Below are 21,444 nucleotides of genomic sequence, written 5' to 3'. Positions count from 1 at the left end.
TAGACTTGGAAGTCTGGGGGGAAGGGGCATGATGATAATGCCAATTCATATATACGCATATACATTATATCTGTCGACTTCAATTTTGACGCTGGGGGGGGGGGGTGCATCCCCCCCAGGCGTATCTCCACCCATGGCAGTGCGCCAACATTTTTTTGTTGGGTAACTTTCGTTTTTTGTGAATAGTTCGTTTCTTTTTTTTTGTATTTTGATTTTATATTATGTTCCCTCCACTTCATCGATTCTTTAATATAGTAAGTTATGTCTCTGACCTGCGATTTCTTTTATTTTTCTTCCTGCTCTTCTGCAACTGATATAATTGGTAAAGAGTGAATAGCAAGAGCGCGTCTTCCATTGTGGACATCCATCAACAGTCACAAGCTGGATCGCAAGATAAAACGGTTGAAAAATCGTTGCGTGTAGACACCCCCAAAAGATGACACGATTTTCAGATCGGTTTGGTCCCCCCCAAAACGGACGACAAAACGGTGTGTGTAAACCGGCCTTAAGACAGAATTGTGATGTGAATATTTCTAAGCACAGACATTTTGAAAGTCTCCACCCATCCCCCTTTTTCTACTTGCAGTCTTTGATATCTCCTGAAATTTTTTTTTTTTTTTGGAACATCATTGGATGTTTTTGGAATTTTTCTGTCATATTTTTCAAGATCTTAAAATATTTTCAAAATCTTTTGAAAATATTTTAAGATATTTTCTTCCATCGACTACTTGTGAGGATCGGAATGAAGACATCTTTATACCCATATTCTATGAGGCTCTAGATTAAACCACCAAAGAATGTCTTTAGGCTGCCTATGGGTACTCTGAATCAGGGGTGAAGGAGAAAAATAATTACAAAAATTGCGAAAAAAAATAGTTTTATGCACGAAATTCAAACTAAAAATGCGGGCGATCGCCCGCATCTTGTGCCATTAATTCGTGTAACGAAGCAGGCACACACCAAGGAGTGTATTGAAAGGTTTTCTATTGAGAAATGTGTTTACAGAATATCTGGGCTTGCCAATGCTAAAATAAGAGGATTTTATGGAAGCGAGATATCTCGTCAATGTCGCTTAAAGGGTTGAAGAACCCTTTGCGCATATGCAAAGCTACGCATTTAAGTGTAAAGGTTAAACGAGGCTCGTGATATAAATTGGCTACTCACGCGGCACAGCTTCTTCCGGTGGGATGTCCGCTCTTGAGAGGTAGACTTTCAGTAGTTCGTGTACTTTCTCTGCAACTTCTGATGAATTGTCATTGTTGAGCCCGACGTCTTCAACTATTAGGTCATCACCAGGGTCGTCGGGTTCTTCGTCTCCTTGCGCATCTGGATCATCGTTGTCCTCGACACTGCCGACACCGTCGGGAGCGACAGCACGTTTCTTACGACCCCACGACGGGAATGTTCCGGGACGCGCCTTATCACTGCAGATCACCTAACAACCGTGAAGACAAAATTCATGAATCAGTTCGTTAAGCATCTTTGAAATAGCATGATCCAAAATATCAAACATTATTATTGCCGAGACGGAGTTGGGCATGTTTGCCCTCTATTGCATAGTAAGCTGAAGTAAAATCGATAATGGTACTTTACCGGTTCGCATGGTCCACGACACGTGCGAACGGTTGCTTGGAACACCAGCAGGTTAGAGTCCGGGATTTTGAAAGCATAGAACTCGGCCTCTAATGCTCCATCTGGTGTTCGATGGAGCTCAGGGAAGACGTAGAGATCTACTGGGCACCTTTGGATAAAAAAGTTCAAAAATACAAATTAAAAACTGTTCATAGTCAATGCCCTATATTGCTGAACTTCTTGGGTTTTTATAATGTTCATTTACACAATTTTCAATAGTCTAAATCCGAGTCCACACCCGCAAAACTTCGCAGCGCCGAAACCGGTTTTGAGGTGCGGTTAGCACAACATAAGCGCTTTTATGGGTTGATTTTGCTTAGCCATACACTCAATTAAGGGTATGTCCACACACAGAGACTAAACCCCGCAACACGTGCCTACAGAAAATGTTCAACAAATCGAGCGTTCTGCAACTTCCCATTGACGAAAATCGAAGATCTATATTCTATGGGGGAACGTCCATACTCATAGACAAAATAGCACAACACGTGCCTATAAATGTTCTGCGATTGTCTATAGACAATTCCGCAACAAACTGGGTATTCCGCAACTTCTCATAGATCGGATTTGCAGGTCTAATGGTATCCCATCTTTGGATGGGAAAACGTCCCCGACAAGTTGCGCAACATTCTGTAAGTGCGGACGCGTGGATAGATTTCGTCTGCAGACATAGTCCATGGAGAAAACCCACGATTTTTTGAGCAACTATCTATAGACGAAATCCCCTATCAGTTGCGGAATTTGTCAGTGAAGCTCCGTTTACATGTGTAAGATTGGGGGTTGCTTTGGCGATTATTACCGGCATAGTAACTTTTTTTTTCCCTCATGGGGGAAAAAAGCGAACGGAGCTTCATCAAAAGAATCCCGGAATAATGGTGGGTGACACTAATCTTCTCCCCCATAATCCTTTTGTGCAGCGGAAACTACTGTCAGTTCCTCTTCGCCAGCCATCTTGAGCCAACCACTTCTGTTCAACCCACGTGACCAGTTAGGACTTCCGGAAAGAAGAAGTGGGGGGGGGGGAGGGGAACCGGAATAAATTAAACGCCATGTAAACGGGTTGTATCGAACATTCATGTTACCCGTAACTTCCCGGGGTATTTTATTTCCCATGTAAACGGGGCTTGAGTGTCGACGTACCCTAAAAACAGGTCCCCCAGCAACAACGCTACGCAAAACCGACAATTAAAATAGCCCGAGTCGCATCTCAAAACCGGTTTTCAAGCAGCTAGAAGCTGTTTAGCGCCGTGGGTGTGAATCCAGCTATACGCGCACCTACTGACGAGTCATTACGGGACAGAATAATGCACTTACCCTCTCGCATCGATGAGATGCACCTGTCTTCCGGAATACGGGTCTTTCGCTATGACGTTCGTGGCGAAAATATCAGCGAAGTATTCCCAATGGACTTCAGAAGAAAAAGAGTGGATCAAAAACAATTACAAATGCATTAAAAAGAATATACACTATTATATTAATCGGATTATTATGGTAGTAGAGGGGAAACACACTCACAGTTTCCTCTCGCTTCCAGTCTGAAAGTAAGAAGGTCGCCGACAGCGATGGTCGTCGTAGGCGTCCCCCTGTACAATACTTTGAGCAGTACGCTCGAGGTGAGGACGTTCTGCGCCGGTAGGTGTTCGATCTGTGTCGGATACCGCCTACGAATACAAAAGTTAACGATTAGCCAATCACGTGATTGTTTTTTAAAATCTTCAGGTTCATAGAAAGTGCTAGATTTTTTTCAAGTGTAAGCAAATAATGTTTTGGTGATAAAAAAATCGCCCCCCTTCCGTCAGGTGACACCCTAACATAATCACCCTAAACATTGGCCCTTTCAGTTGGTGCCTTCTGCGGCCGCATAGTTTACAGGATTCAAGATCCGGCACTGGAAGCAGTAAGACAAGTTTAGGATGTTCTGTTTGAAGCACCGAAGCGTAGTGCCAGTTAAATTGCAAGTGGGGGCCGTATGGCCCTCTTTTGGCCATAGGGGGGGAGGCGAGGGACATGGACGAAAAAATGTTGAGAAACACTGATCTATGTGATCGACGAATGTTGTCTACAACTGTAACGCAGGCACACATAAGTGCTAATGCTTCCGATTTACCCGGAAGCCTTCCGATTTTTCAGCCTTAATAAAAAATTCCAGTCGGAAATCAGATTCTTCCGATTTTTCGTATCTTCATAGAAAAATCCTTAAAAGTCCTCAAATATTGTGTGCTTTGCTTGAATAGAAAATCCTGAAAGAAAATACTCTTCCAGGCTCACCCCGGTTTCTCAGGAAATATATGGAGGAATGAGGATTTCAAGAACGAAAAATCAATAACTGTCGCCAAATATGATGCCAAAAGCATGCAGTGGCCAATTATTGCTGAAAAAAAAATCATGACAGCAAAAAAAGTCATCCCGGAAAATGGGATTTATCTATGGTCACCCATTGAAATTTAAAGAAGTCCCCAGGTTTTTTCTTCCCTTTTATTTGTGTTACGTGTTTTCTTCGATGCAGAATGTACCATCAGGTGATAAACTACAGATTTTACAAGTCTGTGAATTGGCACCTATGCAGGTGCATACACTGGTGAAATAAATTAAGAGAATTTGCATATTTTATCGAATTTCATGAAAAGAACTGAACTGAATGTAAAACCACTGCTTCTAGACAAAAATGCAAATCTTGTACGTCAAATACGTAAGCGTACACGTGTGTGTAGGCGGAGCCAGTAGAGAAACAGGCTTTATAAGCGCGCGTAAGTTAAGACGCATTTCGTTCGCTAGCACACCTCGGCGAATTTCTTGGTGTTATTTTGCAGCAATCGGTTAATTTCAAATTGTAACAGTAAAAATGAGTAACCACCAAAGTTTAGATGATGGAATGAGGTGGCGAATTGTGGGGAGGCTAGAAGCAGGCCAATCTCAAGTACAGATTTGTAGAGAGTTCAATTTAACGCCCAGCCTCGTGTGTAACTTATGGAAACAGTTCCAGGATACCTGATCCATCTAGAGAAAGCCTGGTCAAGGTCGTCCAAGAGCCACGACGGCCAGAGAAGATCGCCATTTGTCGATTATAGCGATATCAGGAGTGCTACAGCTTCTCAGCTCTCTCGTGACTTGTATGCAGTCACAGGAACCCGTGTATCAAGGGTGACTGTTTCCAAAAGACTTCATGAGAGAGGGTTGTTTGTAAGAAGACCTGCTGTTTGCGTCCCGCTCACTTCTACGGACAGGAGAATCCGTTTATCATGGTGCAGAGAGCATAGAGATTGGAGTATGGATCAATGGGCGACCGTTCTCTTCACTGATGAGTCCCGGTTCAGCCTAAGCATCGATTCTCGCCGTACGTTCATATGGAGAGAACCAGGGACCCGCTACCTACCCTCCAATGTCCGCGAAATCGACCATTAAGGCGGATGAGGTTTAATGGTCTGGGCAGGCATCATGTTGGATGGCCGCACACCCCTCCATGTCTTTGAAAGAGGCACTGTGACTGGTGTGACGTATAGGGATGAGGTCTTGGAGCCTTTTCAGGGGTGCAGTTGGCCCTGAGTTCATGTTAATGGACGATAACGCGAGGCCACATAGAGCTCTTCTGCTCGACGATTTTTTAGAGAGTGAGGATATTCACCGGATGGATTGGCCAGCCAGATCTCCAGCCCTTAACCCTATAGAGCATGTCTGGGTCGCTCTGGGAGGGCAATTGCAACTCGCAACCCCCCTCCGGGAACCATCCAGGGAATGAAAACAGTGTTGCTGAACGAGTGGGACCAATTGCCACAGGAAATGATAAACTGCCTTATTTCAAGTATGAAATCACGCTGCGAGACCTATATATCTGTAAGAGGGGACCATACCCCCTATTAACCCATATATTAACCCATTTTTTGTTTATTCTGCAACCGCTGTTTCATACCTTCCGACTCCAACGAGTGTTACGCACGATCATGCGTGTGTATTATAATTATTGAATGGTTATTTGTTTTGTATTGTATCAATGTACGTACATATCAAATTTCATTAAAATCGGTACAGTAGTTCTAGAGATAATCGACCAAGTCTGCAAATTCTCTTAATTTCTTACACCAGTGTATGTGTTGTGTATTTTTTTTTGGCATCGTGTGTAATTTTTTGATTTTGGATGGGGCCAATCAAGAAACAGGAAATACGTACCCATCAGCTCTAGTGTCCAAATAATTCGAAGTGACGACGGCCTCGCCAGGTCCGGAGAAATAACAAGTCAGGTTGTATTTCTTGTCCCTGGATGTTTGAACGTAATCATTGAACTGCACGACGACGATGTTGGTCATTATGTCACCATACTGCAAACAGAAACAGCATTCATTAAAAAACCCACAACTTGTGTAGAATCGATGCATATAATTAACTAGTGAATACAACTTCCATATTACCTGCTGCGTCCCGCATCTAGGGAACCCGTTCGCCCTAGATATCCTGAGCACGTTGATGTTGCCACCGTTGCCATCGTAGAAGCAAGTGTCGTAGAACCCGTACGTGTATATTCTTCCATAGAATCCCTCGGGAGTTTTCAGGGTGAATTCCATACCGTCTAGTGTACAGGACTGGCTCACTGCGCGTAATTAATAAATAAATAAGTATATGAAAATGGTAAAATGGAGCTCAGAGTGGTAAAAGCAACTTTAAATCACTAATTTTAGGTAGGTTGAAATTTACCGTCGAGGCAAGCGGGTCCGATACCGGCCGGTTCCCTCTCGTAATACTCAAATTCAGTATGCTGTTCAAAGTAAAGTGGGTTCCCGATCTGGAGTAAACGACTGTCCTGATCGCTGAGTTCGCAATTGTCTGGATAAAATGCCCTGCAATTACAAATAAAGAGCAGTAAAATCGATGGGCCGGAATCTCCGACTTTGATCGATGATTATTTGATCGATTATTACAATTTTGGCAATTCGTAAAATTTGTAATATGTGGACAAACTGAGAAGCATGTTCATTTGTAACGAAACCTTTCCGACGTCCTTACCTGAAGTTGAACGACAAACAGATGAATTCTCGTGCCTCGACGCAGGCTCTCTCACAATCAGGCAGCGTGTCGGCCCTCAGGACACGAACCACATAATGGGCACGGAGTCTGTTCCCGTAGCCTATTTTTTTGAAGGCCCCGGCACTGCCTCCTCCGCCATCCTTTCCGCAGAGTTCAGTCGGGGGTATAGGTGGATACGGTGGAGGAATATGTGGAAAATGTGGAGGCACGTGAGCTGAATGAGGGCCTAGAATATCAGCGCAAAAAACATGTCGAAATTAATGAAAACCGTCATGGACGGAACGGAATACGCATGTAAACATGAAAAAAAAAAGCAAGAAAGTATACATTTACTTACCGATAGGTGGTGGTGGAGGTATCGGTGGCCATCCTAGGCCAGGTATAGCTGGCCAAGGTCCCCCGACTATCGCAGGACCTGGGTCTGGCCATAATCCGCCACCATTCCATCCTCCCGTCCAACCTCCAGACTGGCCACCAGGCCATCCGGTGACCCCACTGGAAGCGTCGTTTCCGTTCGGCCATGACATCCCAGGTTGTCCGGATGGCCAGCTTGACGCTACTTGGCCGCTGCCACCGCCACCACCGCTTGACCAAGATCCTTGCATAGCTGTATATGTAAGGTGATACTGTATTAGTGTATTATTCATAATTCACTGATCTGGGGATGGTATAATCCTCCATGATGGAAGTTTTCCAAGGACAAATGTTACAAATTGAAAATTTGATGATACGAAAGATTTATTGTTGATTCTATACCATCCAATTAAAAAATTTACAGAGTTTTTCAATAATTGTCATGTCAAAAATGTGTCTAAGGCCGGGATTACACTATAAAGTTTTATAAAAGATCTTTTATAAAAGTTGAAAAGAAACAATATTCAAGCAAATGCAACCGGTGATCTTATTGGTTGAATTCTTCACGTTTTATCAAAGAGCTTTTACAAAACTTTTAAAAGCGGGTATAAGAGCTATTATAAAAAATTTTATAGTATAATCCCGGTTTCAGAGATTATTAAATTATTTTATTGAGCGCGTCATCTAGTGATGGCAGTTGAAAAAAAATAGATTGGCATATACCAAGATGATAGTTTGGAAACGATTGCGTGTACCGTATCGATTGTTATTTTGGCATATTACTGCTGAGAGCTAAAAAATTGATTAAAAAGATACTGTTTGAGGCTTTCATGGCCGGCGTTAAATAACTTGCGAACGGTTTCCGGGGTATTAGGCCATGGCCTAGGAGATTTTCTTCCTGATGTTTCACCCACATCTTTGGCAGGCATCATCTGAGGTTATTTGGACGTAAGTACCAACACCAACGTCCAAATAACCTCAGATGATGGCTGCCACAGATGTGGGCGAAACGTCAGGAAGAAAATTTCCTAGACCATAGCCTAATAACCTGGAAACCGTTAAAAAGATACTTTTCCTTTTTCTTAAATGAGAACTTTTAGCCTATTAACTAGAAAAAGGATGGGCAAAAGAGTCCGTGTAGCAACTTTAAAAATTCATAAAAACCGGGAAGAAAGGAAAAAATAGCTCAGAAAATTGCCAATAGGTGGCGCTGACGTACACAAGTCAAAGAAAAGATAAACAAATAACGAACAGAATGCCTCCAAATCGTTTATTACAGCAGTATGTGTTCCACATTGCAGACGAGTCACAAATCCAACAACTGCAGAGTGCAGCAGGTCCACATACACGTTTTACAACGAATTGGTTGTAGATTCGGAGCGCAAGTTCTTATAACCGTCTCATTCGCATATTTCCACTGAAGTCGCTCGTACAAGTGCCACCTATCGGCTGTTTTTTGTTATTTTTTCCCTGCCTCTCCCGTGACCTAGCGATGATAATCCGGCAAACCGTATATTGAAACCTGAAACCTTGATTGGTGGAACCGGGGTGCCAACTGCAATCGCATGCAGTGCATACCCCCGGGTCATGTCCCTGCCAATCCGAGACAGTAGTGCACATAGTGCCATATGGGTGGTAATTATTTGTGTGAAGTTCCTTAGAACTTCAGTGGCCTCTATTAAGAGGAGGTTATTACTCAAATTACTGAGTAATAAGCAGAATCACATTGTAGAATGCGTTACAGTCATGTATTGACAGTGACAGCAATGCTAAAGTAATATTAGATAACATAATATAAGACTAAGATATATTTTTATATACATTTATACATAACATCCATTAGAGTGACCAATCATAAATCCGAAGAGAAAGCCAAAGTCCGAGAGATTTTTTTTTAAAGGAATCTTATCAGGGCCAATAGTGCTTTTCCACACTAATACATGAATCAACTATACAAATTTTAAGAGAGTACTAAGTATATATACACAACCATTAGTGTTATCGAACTCAAAACGTGAAGAGAAGTCATACTATATACTAATTTCAACTCAAAGCATGAATCTTACGAAAACCAAAAGATACTTATTAATATGCACCAAAGGGAATCATGGCCAGAATGGCTATTCACACATTATATGAATATATTATATGAAATCGCACAAAAACCAGAAAGTACTACTAAGTACCTTAAATAATACATACAAGATTATACACATTACATCAAAAAAAGGGAAATACAAACAGTGGCAAACCGTATATTTTGATCTTTTCCGGGTTTTTATTGATTTTTAAAGTTTCTGAGGTCCGCGAAAAGTGTGTGCTCAATCAACATCATCCCTATTGCAGATTTTCTATAGATGGCGTTGATTGAGCACACACTTTCCGCTGACCTTGGGCCACAAATTTGGAAATTTTTGGCTCAATACTGCAATTTCGTAGATTGCAGAAAGCGTTTCATAATAACGGAGAGTTAACGCACGAAAATTGTCCAAAACACGCAATTTCGAATTTCTGTGTTCTTAACACTTTCCTACTCCTGAATTTTTACGTCCGTAGCCGCACAGGACCTTAAAATGTTAGAGCCGTGGAAATCAATCACCGTACATGGACTGTGCCTTCCATCATGGTTGCCTAACGAATTCCCGTAGAATTTTAAAGCATTTGTAAAAGAAAAGAAACTCTTACATCGTTGCCAATGGAAAAAATAAATTAAAAGCAAGCGTTTAACTTACTCTTTTTACATGACTGACCCGGGTATTAAGCCCTTTTTTTCCAACATGGCCCAGGTCTCTGACCATCTGTTAATATCTCTTCGTTGAGACAGAGCGACGGGCCATATTCTGGTTAGGAGGAGGAGGGCATTCAGCCGGAAAAAAAGTACATACCCGGTCACAATTTTTACATATCTCACTCAATAGATTTGTCCAGCTCTGGTTCAGAGTACTCTGAAAACCTAGACCGCATTACAAACGTGACCCAGCATCATTTATATTGGCAACGAAAGCAGAACTATACTCACAACCGCCGCTGACTTGTCCTCCACTCCATGCACTGGCTCCGCTGGAACCCCCATTGGCGTTCCCACCACTCCATTGTCCGGCACCGGCACCACCAGAAGATACCATGTTGCCACCGCTCCACTGTCCGGCAGCTCCGCTCCCCATGCTCCAGGGTCCGACAGCCCCGTTACCACCAGAAACTCCTCCAGCAGATCCACCGCTGTTCGGCCACATATGCTGCTGCTGTTGGCCGCCACCGCCACCTCCTCCACCACCACTGCCAGTCCACGGACCTCTGTTTCCGAATTGGCCACCACCACCACCAGAGACAGCTGAGCCACCGCCCATCCCACGGACTGAAATGAAACGGACGAACATATATTAAGAGAGCAGTGACATGATGAGGACATCATTAACATTAAGCAAACGATCGGTACGCAAATGCCACATACACCACTTGAACTCGTAATAGTCGAAAAAGTCGTCATCGACAAGCCCGATCTTGTTGGTGCTGTCGTAGCTACTGAACCTGCAAGACTGGTACTTGGAGCTGTACTCGACCGATTTGCAGTCCCTCGAGTATCGCCTCATGCACTCGTCCAGGCATTCCTGGAACGAGTAGGACTTGGTCTCGACCTGATGCGAACCGTCCAGCCTCTTTCGCCGGTAGCACTCGAACGTCAGATTGCTGATTAGGGCATCTGAGAAAAACCAAATAAGAAAAATTTTTAGTTAAAATTTCCATTTATTTAAGAATTTTGCTTCCTCTTCGCTTCAGATATTTGAGCATTTTCCGCCAAGGAAATCGCCAAAAATATACAGGATTATACGAATCTGACATATTCGAGTGCTACCAACTTATGACATACGCGTACGTAATGCGTATGTGATATTTATTAGCGTGAGTAGAACTGTAAGCGTGAGCGTTAAATCGTGCTGAAATAGCATTTCCGGCTTTCATGTTCATGTGTTAGCTGATAAACATGTGAATACACGCTAGAAAATCCGATTTATTTTACATTTTATCTCCGTTAAATGCTGTTGAAAATGAGCAGAACAGTCATGAAAATCGTCAAAATAATGCATATTATGAACACAGTTAAAAAAAAAACAAAAACATACAGTCAAACCTCTTCAGTGCGTCACCCGGTTAACACGTCACTCCGCTTACCGGGTCACTTTTTTGGAAGTCCCATTTGTCCTCAGGCAGGATTTGGCACAGCTATGGCTGACTCCGTTTAACGAGTCACTCCGCTTACTAAGTAATATTTTTGCTCTCCCAAGAGTGACTCATTAACGAGGTTTGACAGCACATATATACACTGTATTCCCCCACATTAGGCGGCATGCCCTAAAACATCGATCGATCGAGGGAGACCGCCATGTCGAGAAATTCGAAAATCACAGATTCTGGATTCTCAAATATCTTTATTATAAAAATTCATAGAATAGGCTGAATGTGCACATCACACACATGTAAAACATTTCCTTATAATGTGTATTTATTTGCCGTCATCTCTAACAGCGAATTTCGGAAATGTCTCTTGTGCCTAATTACAGGGTGTCTCAAAAATACTGGGATAAAGGTTTAGGGTATGTAGATGACGTTATAACCGAGTTTGACTGTAAATGTTCGTGTTCCGATTGCATTCTTCTCGCGTGACTACTTCCCAAATGGACAAACCAAACCAAAATTTTCTGTTAAACGTACAGATGAACAGCTCCACCTAACGGCTTGGAAATCGTATTTTTAAGTTTGTAATTAAATTTTAAGAAAGAATAATTAAAAACATAAAAAAAGGATAAAGGTAGTTAAAAATAATAAAGAGTAAACTTATAATTTATCTTATTTTATAATTTATCTCTTATTTGAATGACAACCATTTTCATGGGTGATTAGAACCAATTATCGACCTATGAGAAATCTAAAAGTGGACTCTTCACCAATGGGGGAATATTGCCATGGGCGATTTTTCTAAAGGAAAATTTTTGATGGATGAGTTCTTCAGTGGAAAGTTCTGTTATCGATAATTTAAAGCAGTGTTTCTCAACATTTTTTTAGTCCATGGCTCCCTTTGGACGATATTTTCCTATTTTGGCCTCCCTTGTCTTATCCAAAACCCCCCACACGCTCATCCCAGATTGAGATCCTTTCTACTTACCGAATTTAATTTAATAAAAATTAAATTTGTAATTAATAAATATTTTATGAGTAAAATTGAATTCTGAAATCTTAGGCCAAGCACAGATCCACAAAGTAAGTGCTCATCCCTTCCAAGAGCCGAATGAAATGCATAAAATATGGGATAATCCGCACAACACGAACCTATAATCGACCTAACATATCACCCTGGGTCCGTGCCTACCCTGGGCTAGAGTTAAGTCAGCTTTTCCTTCTTGTGAAGGATTTTATGCACGGCCGTCTCAACATCATGGGTCCCTGGGCAAAGTGATGTTGTGGGGTCTCATACTTAGCTGGAAGTAACATATTACATATTTGATATTTGTATTTTCGAAAATCATAGTACCAAATCTCATCTTGCTGCCCCCCCCCCTCCAAGGATGAGTTTCCGGGCTATACCCACATGGGCCTGTGGGTTAAGATGGCTCCTGGTTCTATGGACAGCTTTGTGGGATTTTGAAAGTATATAGTAACATTGTCTCCCATCATATTTTACTTGAAAGCTCTATTTCTTCCCAGCTCTCTTTGCTCCCCCCCAACACTTGTCATGCCCCCCCCCCCTTCGCCAGATTTTCACCTTTGGCCCCCTCAGAATATCTCAGGACCACAAGGGGGCCATACGACCCCAGGTTGAGAACCACTGATTTAAAGGACGATAAGAGTAAAACGTGTCGGTGCACAATTTCATCGGAATTTATGAGTATCTCGCAACTGACCTCTATCGGACGTTCCACACAATAATCTGTACAGATCACCACCGCTGTGTTTCAATGGCTTGTGCATATCTGGACCCTCCATATCGCCGACGGGATCATCAGGATACAACACGCATATTTTGGCTTTATCGTAGTACAGAAAGGATTTGCACATGAAGCCTCTTTCCGTCAGACTGTGTATGCATTTGTCGGAACAGTCCTTGAAGTCCCTGACGGTGAAAAAGTCCCTCTCGTAAGCGCCGTCGAGTTCTTTACCGGCTTCAAGGATCAGAGCTGTTGCTGAACACAAGTCGGCGCCTGAAAATACAACAGCCATAATACAGACCAGGTTATAAGACAGAGAGACTGTTCGCGAGTAACTTAACTTGATATAATAGCTATAGTAGATGTAGTGTTTGATTTATCATTCGCGTATCGGTCACTATTATGGAATTTAGAAAAAATTCACCGACAACAGTTAGTGACCAGTGAGCGAGCGATTGAGTGATTGAACATATCGATGAGTGTGAGCGTGGCTGTATGGATGACCGATGAATAAGTGAGTGACAGACAGTATGTGATCAAGTGAGTGAACGAACGAGTGAGTAACCGTATGAGTGATTGAGTGAGTGGGTTAGTGACCGTATGGCTCGCTTAGTGAGTGGTGAGTGACAGTATGGTTTACATCAAATAAGTGGGCGAGCGATCGTATGACTCACCAGGTGAGTGACCGAGTGATTGAGTTACCGTATGAGTGATAGAGTGAGTAGTTGAGTTACCAAGTGATCGAGTGAGTATGTGAGTTACCAAGTGAGTGATCGAGTGAGTAGGTGAGTTACCAAGTGAGTGATCTAGTAAGTAGGTGAGTTACCAAGTGAGTGATCTAGTAAGTAGGTGAGTTACCAAGTGAAGTGATCGAGTGAGTAGGTGAGTCACCAAGTGAGTGATCGAGTGAGTTATGTACCGAGTAAGTGAGCAATTGAGCACGTACACGATGAGTATGAGTGAGTTAGTTAGTTAATGGCAGTATATGAATGAGCGATTGAGTGAGTGACTAACTCGCTCGCTCTTCTGCTCACTCACACACTTGTTCACTCGCAAAAAAAAAAAATCTTCATTCACTCTCAAACGCTCTCACTCACTGGCTGACTCCCTCACCTGCTCTCTCACTCGTTCATTTGCTCACCTGGTCATTCAAGAACTCTGACTCACTTGATCAATAACGCACTCGCTCACTGATTCACCACCTGTTCACCCGTTACTTCACTATGTCACTTTATCGATGAAATGTTCGTAGGGGGAATTTTCCTAGCCGTGGAGTCGTTATGTCCGTAAACTGTGCTTTGGTGAATCGTTGAATTCACCGCACATGCCCACGTGGAGGTACAATACATATTCTTACCAGAATGGCATAAGTTTTCCATGTAGTCGCTGTTCGAGTCGGCCATGTAACCGGGTGGGTTCATGGCTTTGGTCTCTCTGCTCATCCTGCAGACTTGAGCCGCGCGGTCGAAAGTCGCCGACCTGCACTTGAAAGTTTCCTCGTTGATGCATTTGCTCTCGCATTCCGTCCGGTTGACCGCAAACACTTCCCGGTCGGCGTTGCCTTCGAACCTGAATCCTGGCGTCCTTTCCATCACGTACAGTCGGTTCGCGCATTCGGTGCTCACTTTGCTCGCTGAAACAAACAACAAAAGTATTGTGTCAGTAAAATCGTATCAAATTTATTCGGAGTGACTTGATAGATGACATTATTTCGAAACAGCATTTCCCAATCTCTTTTAGCCCATGGCTCACTTTAGACCATATTTTCTTTTCGTAGCCCCAGTCTTATCCATGGCCCCCATCCCCACCTTCATCCACTTGCGGGACCCTTTCCATTTATTGAATTGGATTTGGTCAAAACTAAATTTGTAATGCACAAAAATTTTATAAGTAAGATCGGTCTTCGAAACCCTCACATATCCAGAATGGGTGGGGGTCATCCCTTCCAAGAGCCGAATTAGGATTGTGTGACAAGAGCCAAAGAACCTCGGACGAAAATGGCCTCTCTCGATCACCCCCTGGGTAACCTGGAGGACTATTACTATACTACTACTACTACTTAATCGGACATGCACCTCGTACACATTCCTTTACAACAGCGGTTCTCAACCGGTGCTCCGCGGAGCCCCAAAGGCTCCGTGTGCACCTCCCAGGGGCTCCGCGGCGACTCGAGGAAAATAAAATGAATTAGTAAATTTGATAGATAAGTAAATAAGAGAGTCCTTCAAGGTCCTGCCATAAAAATTATGTACAAAAAAGGGCTCCTCGAGTCAAACAGGGCTTCGCCATAGAAATTATATACTGAAAAGGGCTCTGCGAGTCAAATAAGGTTGAGAACCGCTGCTCTACAGAGCTTCTAACGAACTGGCATATGCCGGAATGTGAATTCTGAGTGTATGTGTGGCCCTAAGGTAGGGTTACCAGATTCGAAAACCGTGAGAGGAGGACGCTTGCACTCTCACCCTTAATAACACTTTTCGCGATTTCCATAACAGATGGGGGCCACAATTACTGACCAATAAAACCCGCCACACAACAATAATTTTTCTATAACTTTTTCCTACTAAAACAGAACCGCTAAAAAGAGAGCAAAAACATAAATTCTGGTAATTGCTATTGGTCAATGCGTGTAAAAAATTCTGAAGTAAAGATGAATGATGTAATGATTGCATTTTCATGTTATGTTATGTTAGTAATGTTATGTTAGTTTTCCCCCATAAAAATACTCGATGTCAATGAAAAGATATGTGTTTCAAAGTTGGAAAAACAATTTTTCACCGAGAAAAAAATGTAAAATAATTCCGAAAACTGGAGAAGGAGGACAAAAGGGTGAATTTTCCGATGCGTAGGAGGACGCTTGAAATGACACCAAACAGGGGGACGTCTGGTAACCATACCTTAAGGTATTCATGTTGTCGAGTTGCGCTTGTTTCGTGTCCGTGCTGCCGAGAGTAGGCAGACCTACAACACGATACTGACATAACATGAAAATTCAAGCATTTTCATCTTTCATCCGTCTTCCATATTCTGAAGTAAAGATGGAAATGCTTGAATTTTCATGGTATGTCAGTATCGTATTGTAGGTCTGCCTATCCTGTGTGGAGAACCTACCCCGCGCTTCAAAAACCGAGCCCTAACTTAACGTACCACTTAACAGTGATAGCCTTAACAAAATTAGCACAAACAATTTTTCTTAACCTTTTCCCGCCCGTTCACAAAAAAAAATGTGTGTGTGTGAAACCACATTTTTTCCCCTCGTGACCCCCCTGACTTATCTAGGGTCTCCCTATCAAGAAGGGAGGACCTTTTTACTCAATGAATTGGTTTTTTGAGCAAATTTATATATTAGAGCAATTTCATGAGTAAGGACTTTTCTCTGATTCCGCGAAGATTCTTGTGGGGGTTTTATGTAGTGCCATCTCAACACCATGGTGGGCCCTCTGGAAAAAAGGTGCTCAGGAGCCCCTCACTTTATCTGGAAGCAACAGCTTACATATTTTTTTTTCGCAAGTCATGGTACCTGATCTCATCACGTAGGGCCCACTATAGATAATGGGCTCAACGCCATGCCTTGATAAGCCTACGTATTAAGATGACCCTGGTTCTATTCATGCAGGGCCCCGTTATCGACATTAAGCTCAGCTCCATGCCTGGATATGCCCATGTACCAAGATGACCCTAGTTATATTCAGGGCCATTTTAGAAGCAATTCAGCCCCCCCCTCCCCTATTTGGATGGGAGTAAATGTATACCAATTCACACAGTACTTATTCTCGAAAAAGTATCAAATATCATTATAATGGGGAGCACTTCTACGCAATCAAGGCCCCGGCTGTGTCCGCGAGGGCGCATGTTGTTAAGACGCCCCCCTGGCTCTATAGGCAGTTCTGCTTCATTATGAAAAAGTGGTCACATTCTTTTCCCACCATATTTCACTTCTAGCTTCATTTTTTTACATCCAAATTTTTTGTTTTGTGCTTTGTGGCTCCCCCCCCCCTTTAAAAAGCATTGTCATTGGCGCCCCTTCAACTTGTAGCTCCCCTTGGAATATCCCATAACCAGGGGAAGGAAGCAATGGCCCAAAGTTGAGAGTCACTATTTTAAAAGACAGTTTTTAAAATTGTTGAAACATGTGCACGAGTGAAAAATGCATAGCTTACACGTGATGCAAACTTCGTTGAAGTGCCAAACGTTCTGCTGCTTGACCAGCGTCTCCGTGCCGTCCGGCGATGCTTGATCGTAGTACAGGTAACACGTCGAGTCGTCGTATTCTGCGCCGACGCTGTTCCGGGCCATGACCACGTCGGTCGCGTCGTTGCCCAAGCTAGGGGATATCCTCTTCCCGGGCATGAAGTCGAATGACCTGCACTGGGGCACGTGGGCCGTCGTCGTTCGGTCTTCCGCGCACCTCCTTATGCATTCGGCGAGCACTCGGATCGGCAGGTCCTTCCTCGTGATCTGTGGACGTGAATTATATAATTTTGTGCAAAAAAAAAAACCAATATATACAAGAATTGATATCACTAACTAGCTATAATACCTGGCGCGTTGCCCGGGTTTTTCCCAGGGCCGTCTTAAGAACATTATCTTCCCCCGGGCCAAGTGATTTTCCTGAGGCCGTACCTGGAAAATTCTGAAAAAATTCAATTACCTCTCGTTTTTCTGAGGCCCCTCTTCTCTTGAGGCCCGAGTGGGCTCATGCGTTAAGACTGCCCTGGTTTTTCCTCTATACGGGGTGTCCTGTAAGTCCTAGTTCGGCCTTTATCTCATCAACAGTTCGCCGTAGAGTTTGTCTCCGATCAAAACCTTTAAGCGGTTTTTAAAATTTTTCCTATCCGCATTATAACTGCATCATTGGAAATAGAAGCGCACTTTCACTGCGGAATGTAAAATCAAGGCTCTATCCCTAGCATTTAATGCTCCCATAATAAAAAGCATTGATCGTGACGCCATGTTGGCGTCAACCGATGGCTGGAACAAGCAATGGTGACGCCATGGTAAAAGGGAAAGTTAAGAACCCGAGATATTTCGGGGTGACCGAAATGAAGCAGAGCAAATTTGACGAGCCATCTCGGGATTGCCGTTGTAAAGGTTAAAAAAAAAAAAACTCAATATGTTGTGTTCAAAAATTTCCCTGCACCAGTTTTGAGAGTGAAAATAACAGTGCGTCACAATATAATCTAAATTTTTATATGGGCACCTTGTCTGTAGAAACTCATTTAGAGAGTTGTTGCCCTAAAAAATCTAAATTTTTGTACGGGCACTTTGTCCGTAGAAACCAATTTAGAGAGATGTTACCCTAAAAAAATTTTAATTTTCATATGGGCACCATGTCCGTAGAAACCCATTCAGGGAGTTGTTGCCCTAAAACTAAATTTTTATATGGGCACCCGAGACTGGCACACGTAGACTGTATGTTCACTCGCAAAACTGATGCGGAGGATTTCTGAACACGGTTGATTAGACAAAGGCCGCACTAGGACTTCTCTCTGTTTGTATCGCACCTTTTTTTTCGATTTTCGTGAAACCTGCACGAAACGTAACGTCAAGAGACTGAAATAGCATTCCATTTTAGACAGGTTTCCATTTCATAAAAGGTGCACATAAAAGCAATGAAGGGACTATTTGCTGATTCCGTCGAAGACACAGGTATTCCGTCTCATACTGTGTTACATAAGTTTTGCTGTATTAGAGAGCAACGTCTGAGTTTGAGCGCCATCTGTCTTCCACAAAAATAACTGACAAAAAAGGGAAATTTTTTACACTGCCGTTCAGAGAGGGAATCATTTCTTCGACTATTCCCGCAGCCTAGGTGTTACTTACACAGTGAAATGGTATACCATTTTTAATGAAATTGGCTGGCTCTATTAGGATTTCCAGTAGGTTCAAACTAAAGGGTATAGGGAAAAGTTTACCATCGAGAAATCAACTTTACAAAATATCTGGGCTTGTCAATGTTAAAATACAGGGTGTCCATAATTAAAAGACCCTATTTTAAAGCAGCCTACAGGCGAAACCAGTCATCAGAAAATTGTGAAATTTTGTGGACGACTTCATGAAGTGATGGGAATTTGTTTCGGGGAGGGGGGTGGATTAGTTGAACATGTCGCCACCAGAAGGCGTTTTACTAAAAAATGACACATTTACGCAAACACATTTACAATTTTAACAATTGTTACTACAACAAAACATGTTCCACATGATGACCATCATTTTCAGATACCATGTGAAATCGCAAGATGGCATGTTCCACAACTGACCGAAGTGTGTGCGGGGAAATGTTCAGCACGTGGCGCGAAATGCTGATTCCTTTAAGGTCAGATAAAGTCCTTGGATTGTCAGGACTTACCAGACGTTTCAAATGCTCCCAAAGACAAAAAAAATCGCATGGATTAAAGACCGGGGGGGGGGGGCATAGATTAGGGAAGTGCCGACTGATGACACGTTATTATGTAAAATGTGTTTGAAGAACATTCTTAACACGCACTGCAACGTGTGGAAGAGCTCTGTCTTTCATAAAGATTGTGTCTGCAAGGCAGCGACGTGCTTGCAGAGCCGGAACAATTTCGTTCTGTAACAGCAATGCATATGACTTCCCACCCGGTGATCGAACATGTCACTGGACCAGTAGAACGTATTTCCTCGTAGAAGTAGGGACCGAGAATAAATAGTACAGTAAATCCACACCATGCCGTCACGTTTGGTGAATGCAACGGAACCTCTAAGATAGCGTGCGGATTTTCTGTTTCCCAAATTGGGCAGTTGTGAGTATTGACTGCACCATCCAAGTGAAAATGCGCTTCGTCTGTCCAGAGGATATTCCAAGGCCATTCTGAATCGACCTCAAGAGTCGAGCTGGAAACTGCAGCGAGAACCGGAGACGAGCTTTCGGAGAACTAACTTTGATGTTTTGCGAAGAAGGTTAGCGGAAGTTTTCAAAGACCGGTTGGAATCAGTAGGGGTGGTAAGTCAATGGGAAGAATTTAGTACGAAGCTGTCCTCTGTTTTGCACGACGTCATACCCTTTGTTCGAAAAAAGCGTGTTTGTACATCACACCCTCTATGGTTCACGGATAGCGTGCGGAACCTTTATCTTGAAAAGAAAAGAGCATTCAGAGAGTATAAAAGTGGACGAGGTGACCTATCATTGTTTACTGATAAAAGAAGACTGTTGAAGAAAGCGATAAGGGATAGTAAAAAGCGAGTTGAATCTAGGTTGGCAGATAACATTGGCTCTGACCCAAAATCATTTTTTCGATACGTCAATAATGGATGTAAGGGGACAGTTGGCCCCCTCTCGATAGGAGGCTCAAAAGTAGAGAGCAATGTAGGCATGTGTAGTGCTTTCAATGACTTTTTCGCGTCGGTTTTTAATGGAGATAATGATATTCGATATACGGGTGTTGCATGGGGTAATAAAACGCTCAACGATATTCAAGTGGAAGACGTGGAGGTCCTAAATCTTCTAAGAAATGTATGTGCAAGCAAAGCACCAGGACCAGATGATATCTATCCCAGGGTTCTCAGGGAAGGTGCTAATGAATTGTTGGGGCCAGTCGCACAGATATACAGGAGTAGTGTTGCTGAGGGTATCGTCCCGAGAGATTGGAAACTGGCTAACGTTGTTCCTATATTTAAGAAGGGTAGTAGAGAAGTGGTGTCTAATTATCGTCCAGTGAGTTTGACGAGCTCCCTCTCGAAAATTTTGGAAATTATCATCAAAAGGCAGTTTGTGAAGTGGATAGACGAGAATAATGTATTGTCGGATAATCAGCATGGGTTCAGGAAGGGGAAGTCATGTGTAACTAACCTCCTTTGCTTCTATGATTACGTGACTAAGGCTTTGGGTAAGAGCAAAAATGTCGACGTGGTTTACCTTGATTTCCAGAAGGCATTCGATCGGGTCCAACATGGCAAACTCTTGAAGCGTTTACACGAGATTGGAATAGGGGGCAACTTGCTGAATTGGATAGAATCGTGGTTAAGAGATAGGTCACAACGAGTTATGGTGAACGGGGAATTCTCTGGTTGGACAGACGTCACAAGTGGAGTTCCTCAGGGAAGTGTCCTTGGCCCCATACTTTTTTCACTTTTTATCGATAAACTCGATCAGGGTATCGATGGAATTACTAGCAAATTCGCAGATGATGTGAAGCTAATGGGGGTAATCGGGAATGAAAGCGATAGGGAGTTGCTCCAGACCAACTTAAACAAGATTGCAGCATGGGCAAATGAATGGAGCATGACGTTTAGCGTAGATAAGTGCATGGTCGCTCATTTTGGTTCGAACAACCCACGGTTCTCTTACGAGTTGAATGGTGTCACTATCCCGGATGCAACTAGAGTCACCGATTTGGGAATTCTCATTGACGAGCGACTTAAGTTTTCTGAACATTGTTCAGCGGTTGTCAAAAAATCGAATAGAATGCTTGGTCTCATTTTCAAAAAGGTCTCTTCGCGTTCTCCTAAAGTCATTCTTCCGCTTTTTCGAGGCTTAGTTCGTCCTGGACTGGAGTATGCT

The 21,444-nt window shown here is 42.9% G+C and overlaps 1 protein-coding gene across 2 annotated transcripts in view; it reads right to left on the bottom strand.

The window, feature by feature from the left end:
- LOC149080752 (uncharacterized) overlaps positions 1-21,444 on the bottom strand; it is a 63,171-nt gene that overhangs the window by 9,963 nt on the left and 31,764 nt on the right. The window contains exons 3-16 of one of the 2 annotated variants that reach the window (XM_089237432.1): positions 17,084-17,381; positions 14,281-14,556; positions 12,900-13,196; positions 10,454-10,702; positions 10,022-10,357; positions 6,986-7,255; positions 6,628-6,874; positions 6,319-6,461; positions 6,036-6,214; positions 5,797-5,945; positions 3,148-3,293; positions 2,947-3,040; positions 1,594-1,741; positions 1,165-1,435 (exon numbers count right to left, since the gene is read on the bottom strand). In XM_089237432.1, coding sequence (XP_089093558.1) covers positions 1,165-1,435; positions 1,594-1,741; positions 2,947-3,040; positions 3,148-3,293; positions 5,797-5,945; positions 6,036-6,214; positions 6,319-6,461; positions 6,628-6,874; positions 6,986-7,255; positions 10,022-10,357; positions 10,454-10,702; positions 12,900-13,196; positions 14,281-14,556; positions 17,084-17,381 — 3,103 coding nt within the window. The remainder of the gene's footprint in view (positions 1-1,164; positions 1,436-1,593; positions 1,742-2,946; positions 3,041-3,147; positions 3,294-5,796; positions 5,946-6,035; positions 6,215-6,318; positions 6,462-6,627; positions 6,875-6,985; positions 7,256-10,021; positions 10,358-10,453; positions 10,703-12,899; positions 13,197-14,280; positions 14,557-17,083; positions 17,382-21,444) is intronic. The other variant, XM_089237433.1, reaches the window with a different exon arrangement.

This window comes from Pholcus phalangioides, unplaced genomic scaffold (assembly GCF_987345545.1).
Source record: "Pholcus phalangioides strain wild (caught in Gottingen) unplaced genomic scaffold, Ppha-v1.0 ptg000010l_1, whole genome shotgun sequence".
Classification (NCBI taxonomy): Eukaryota; Metazoa; Arthropoda; class Arachnida; order Araneae; family Pholcidae; genus Pholcus; species Pholcus phalangioides.
This window is presented reverse-complemented; position numbering and strand designations above follow the sequence as displayed.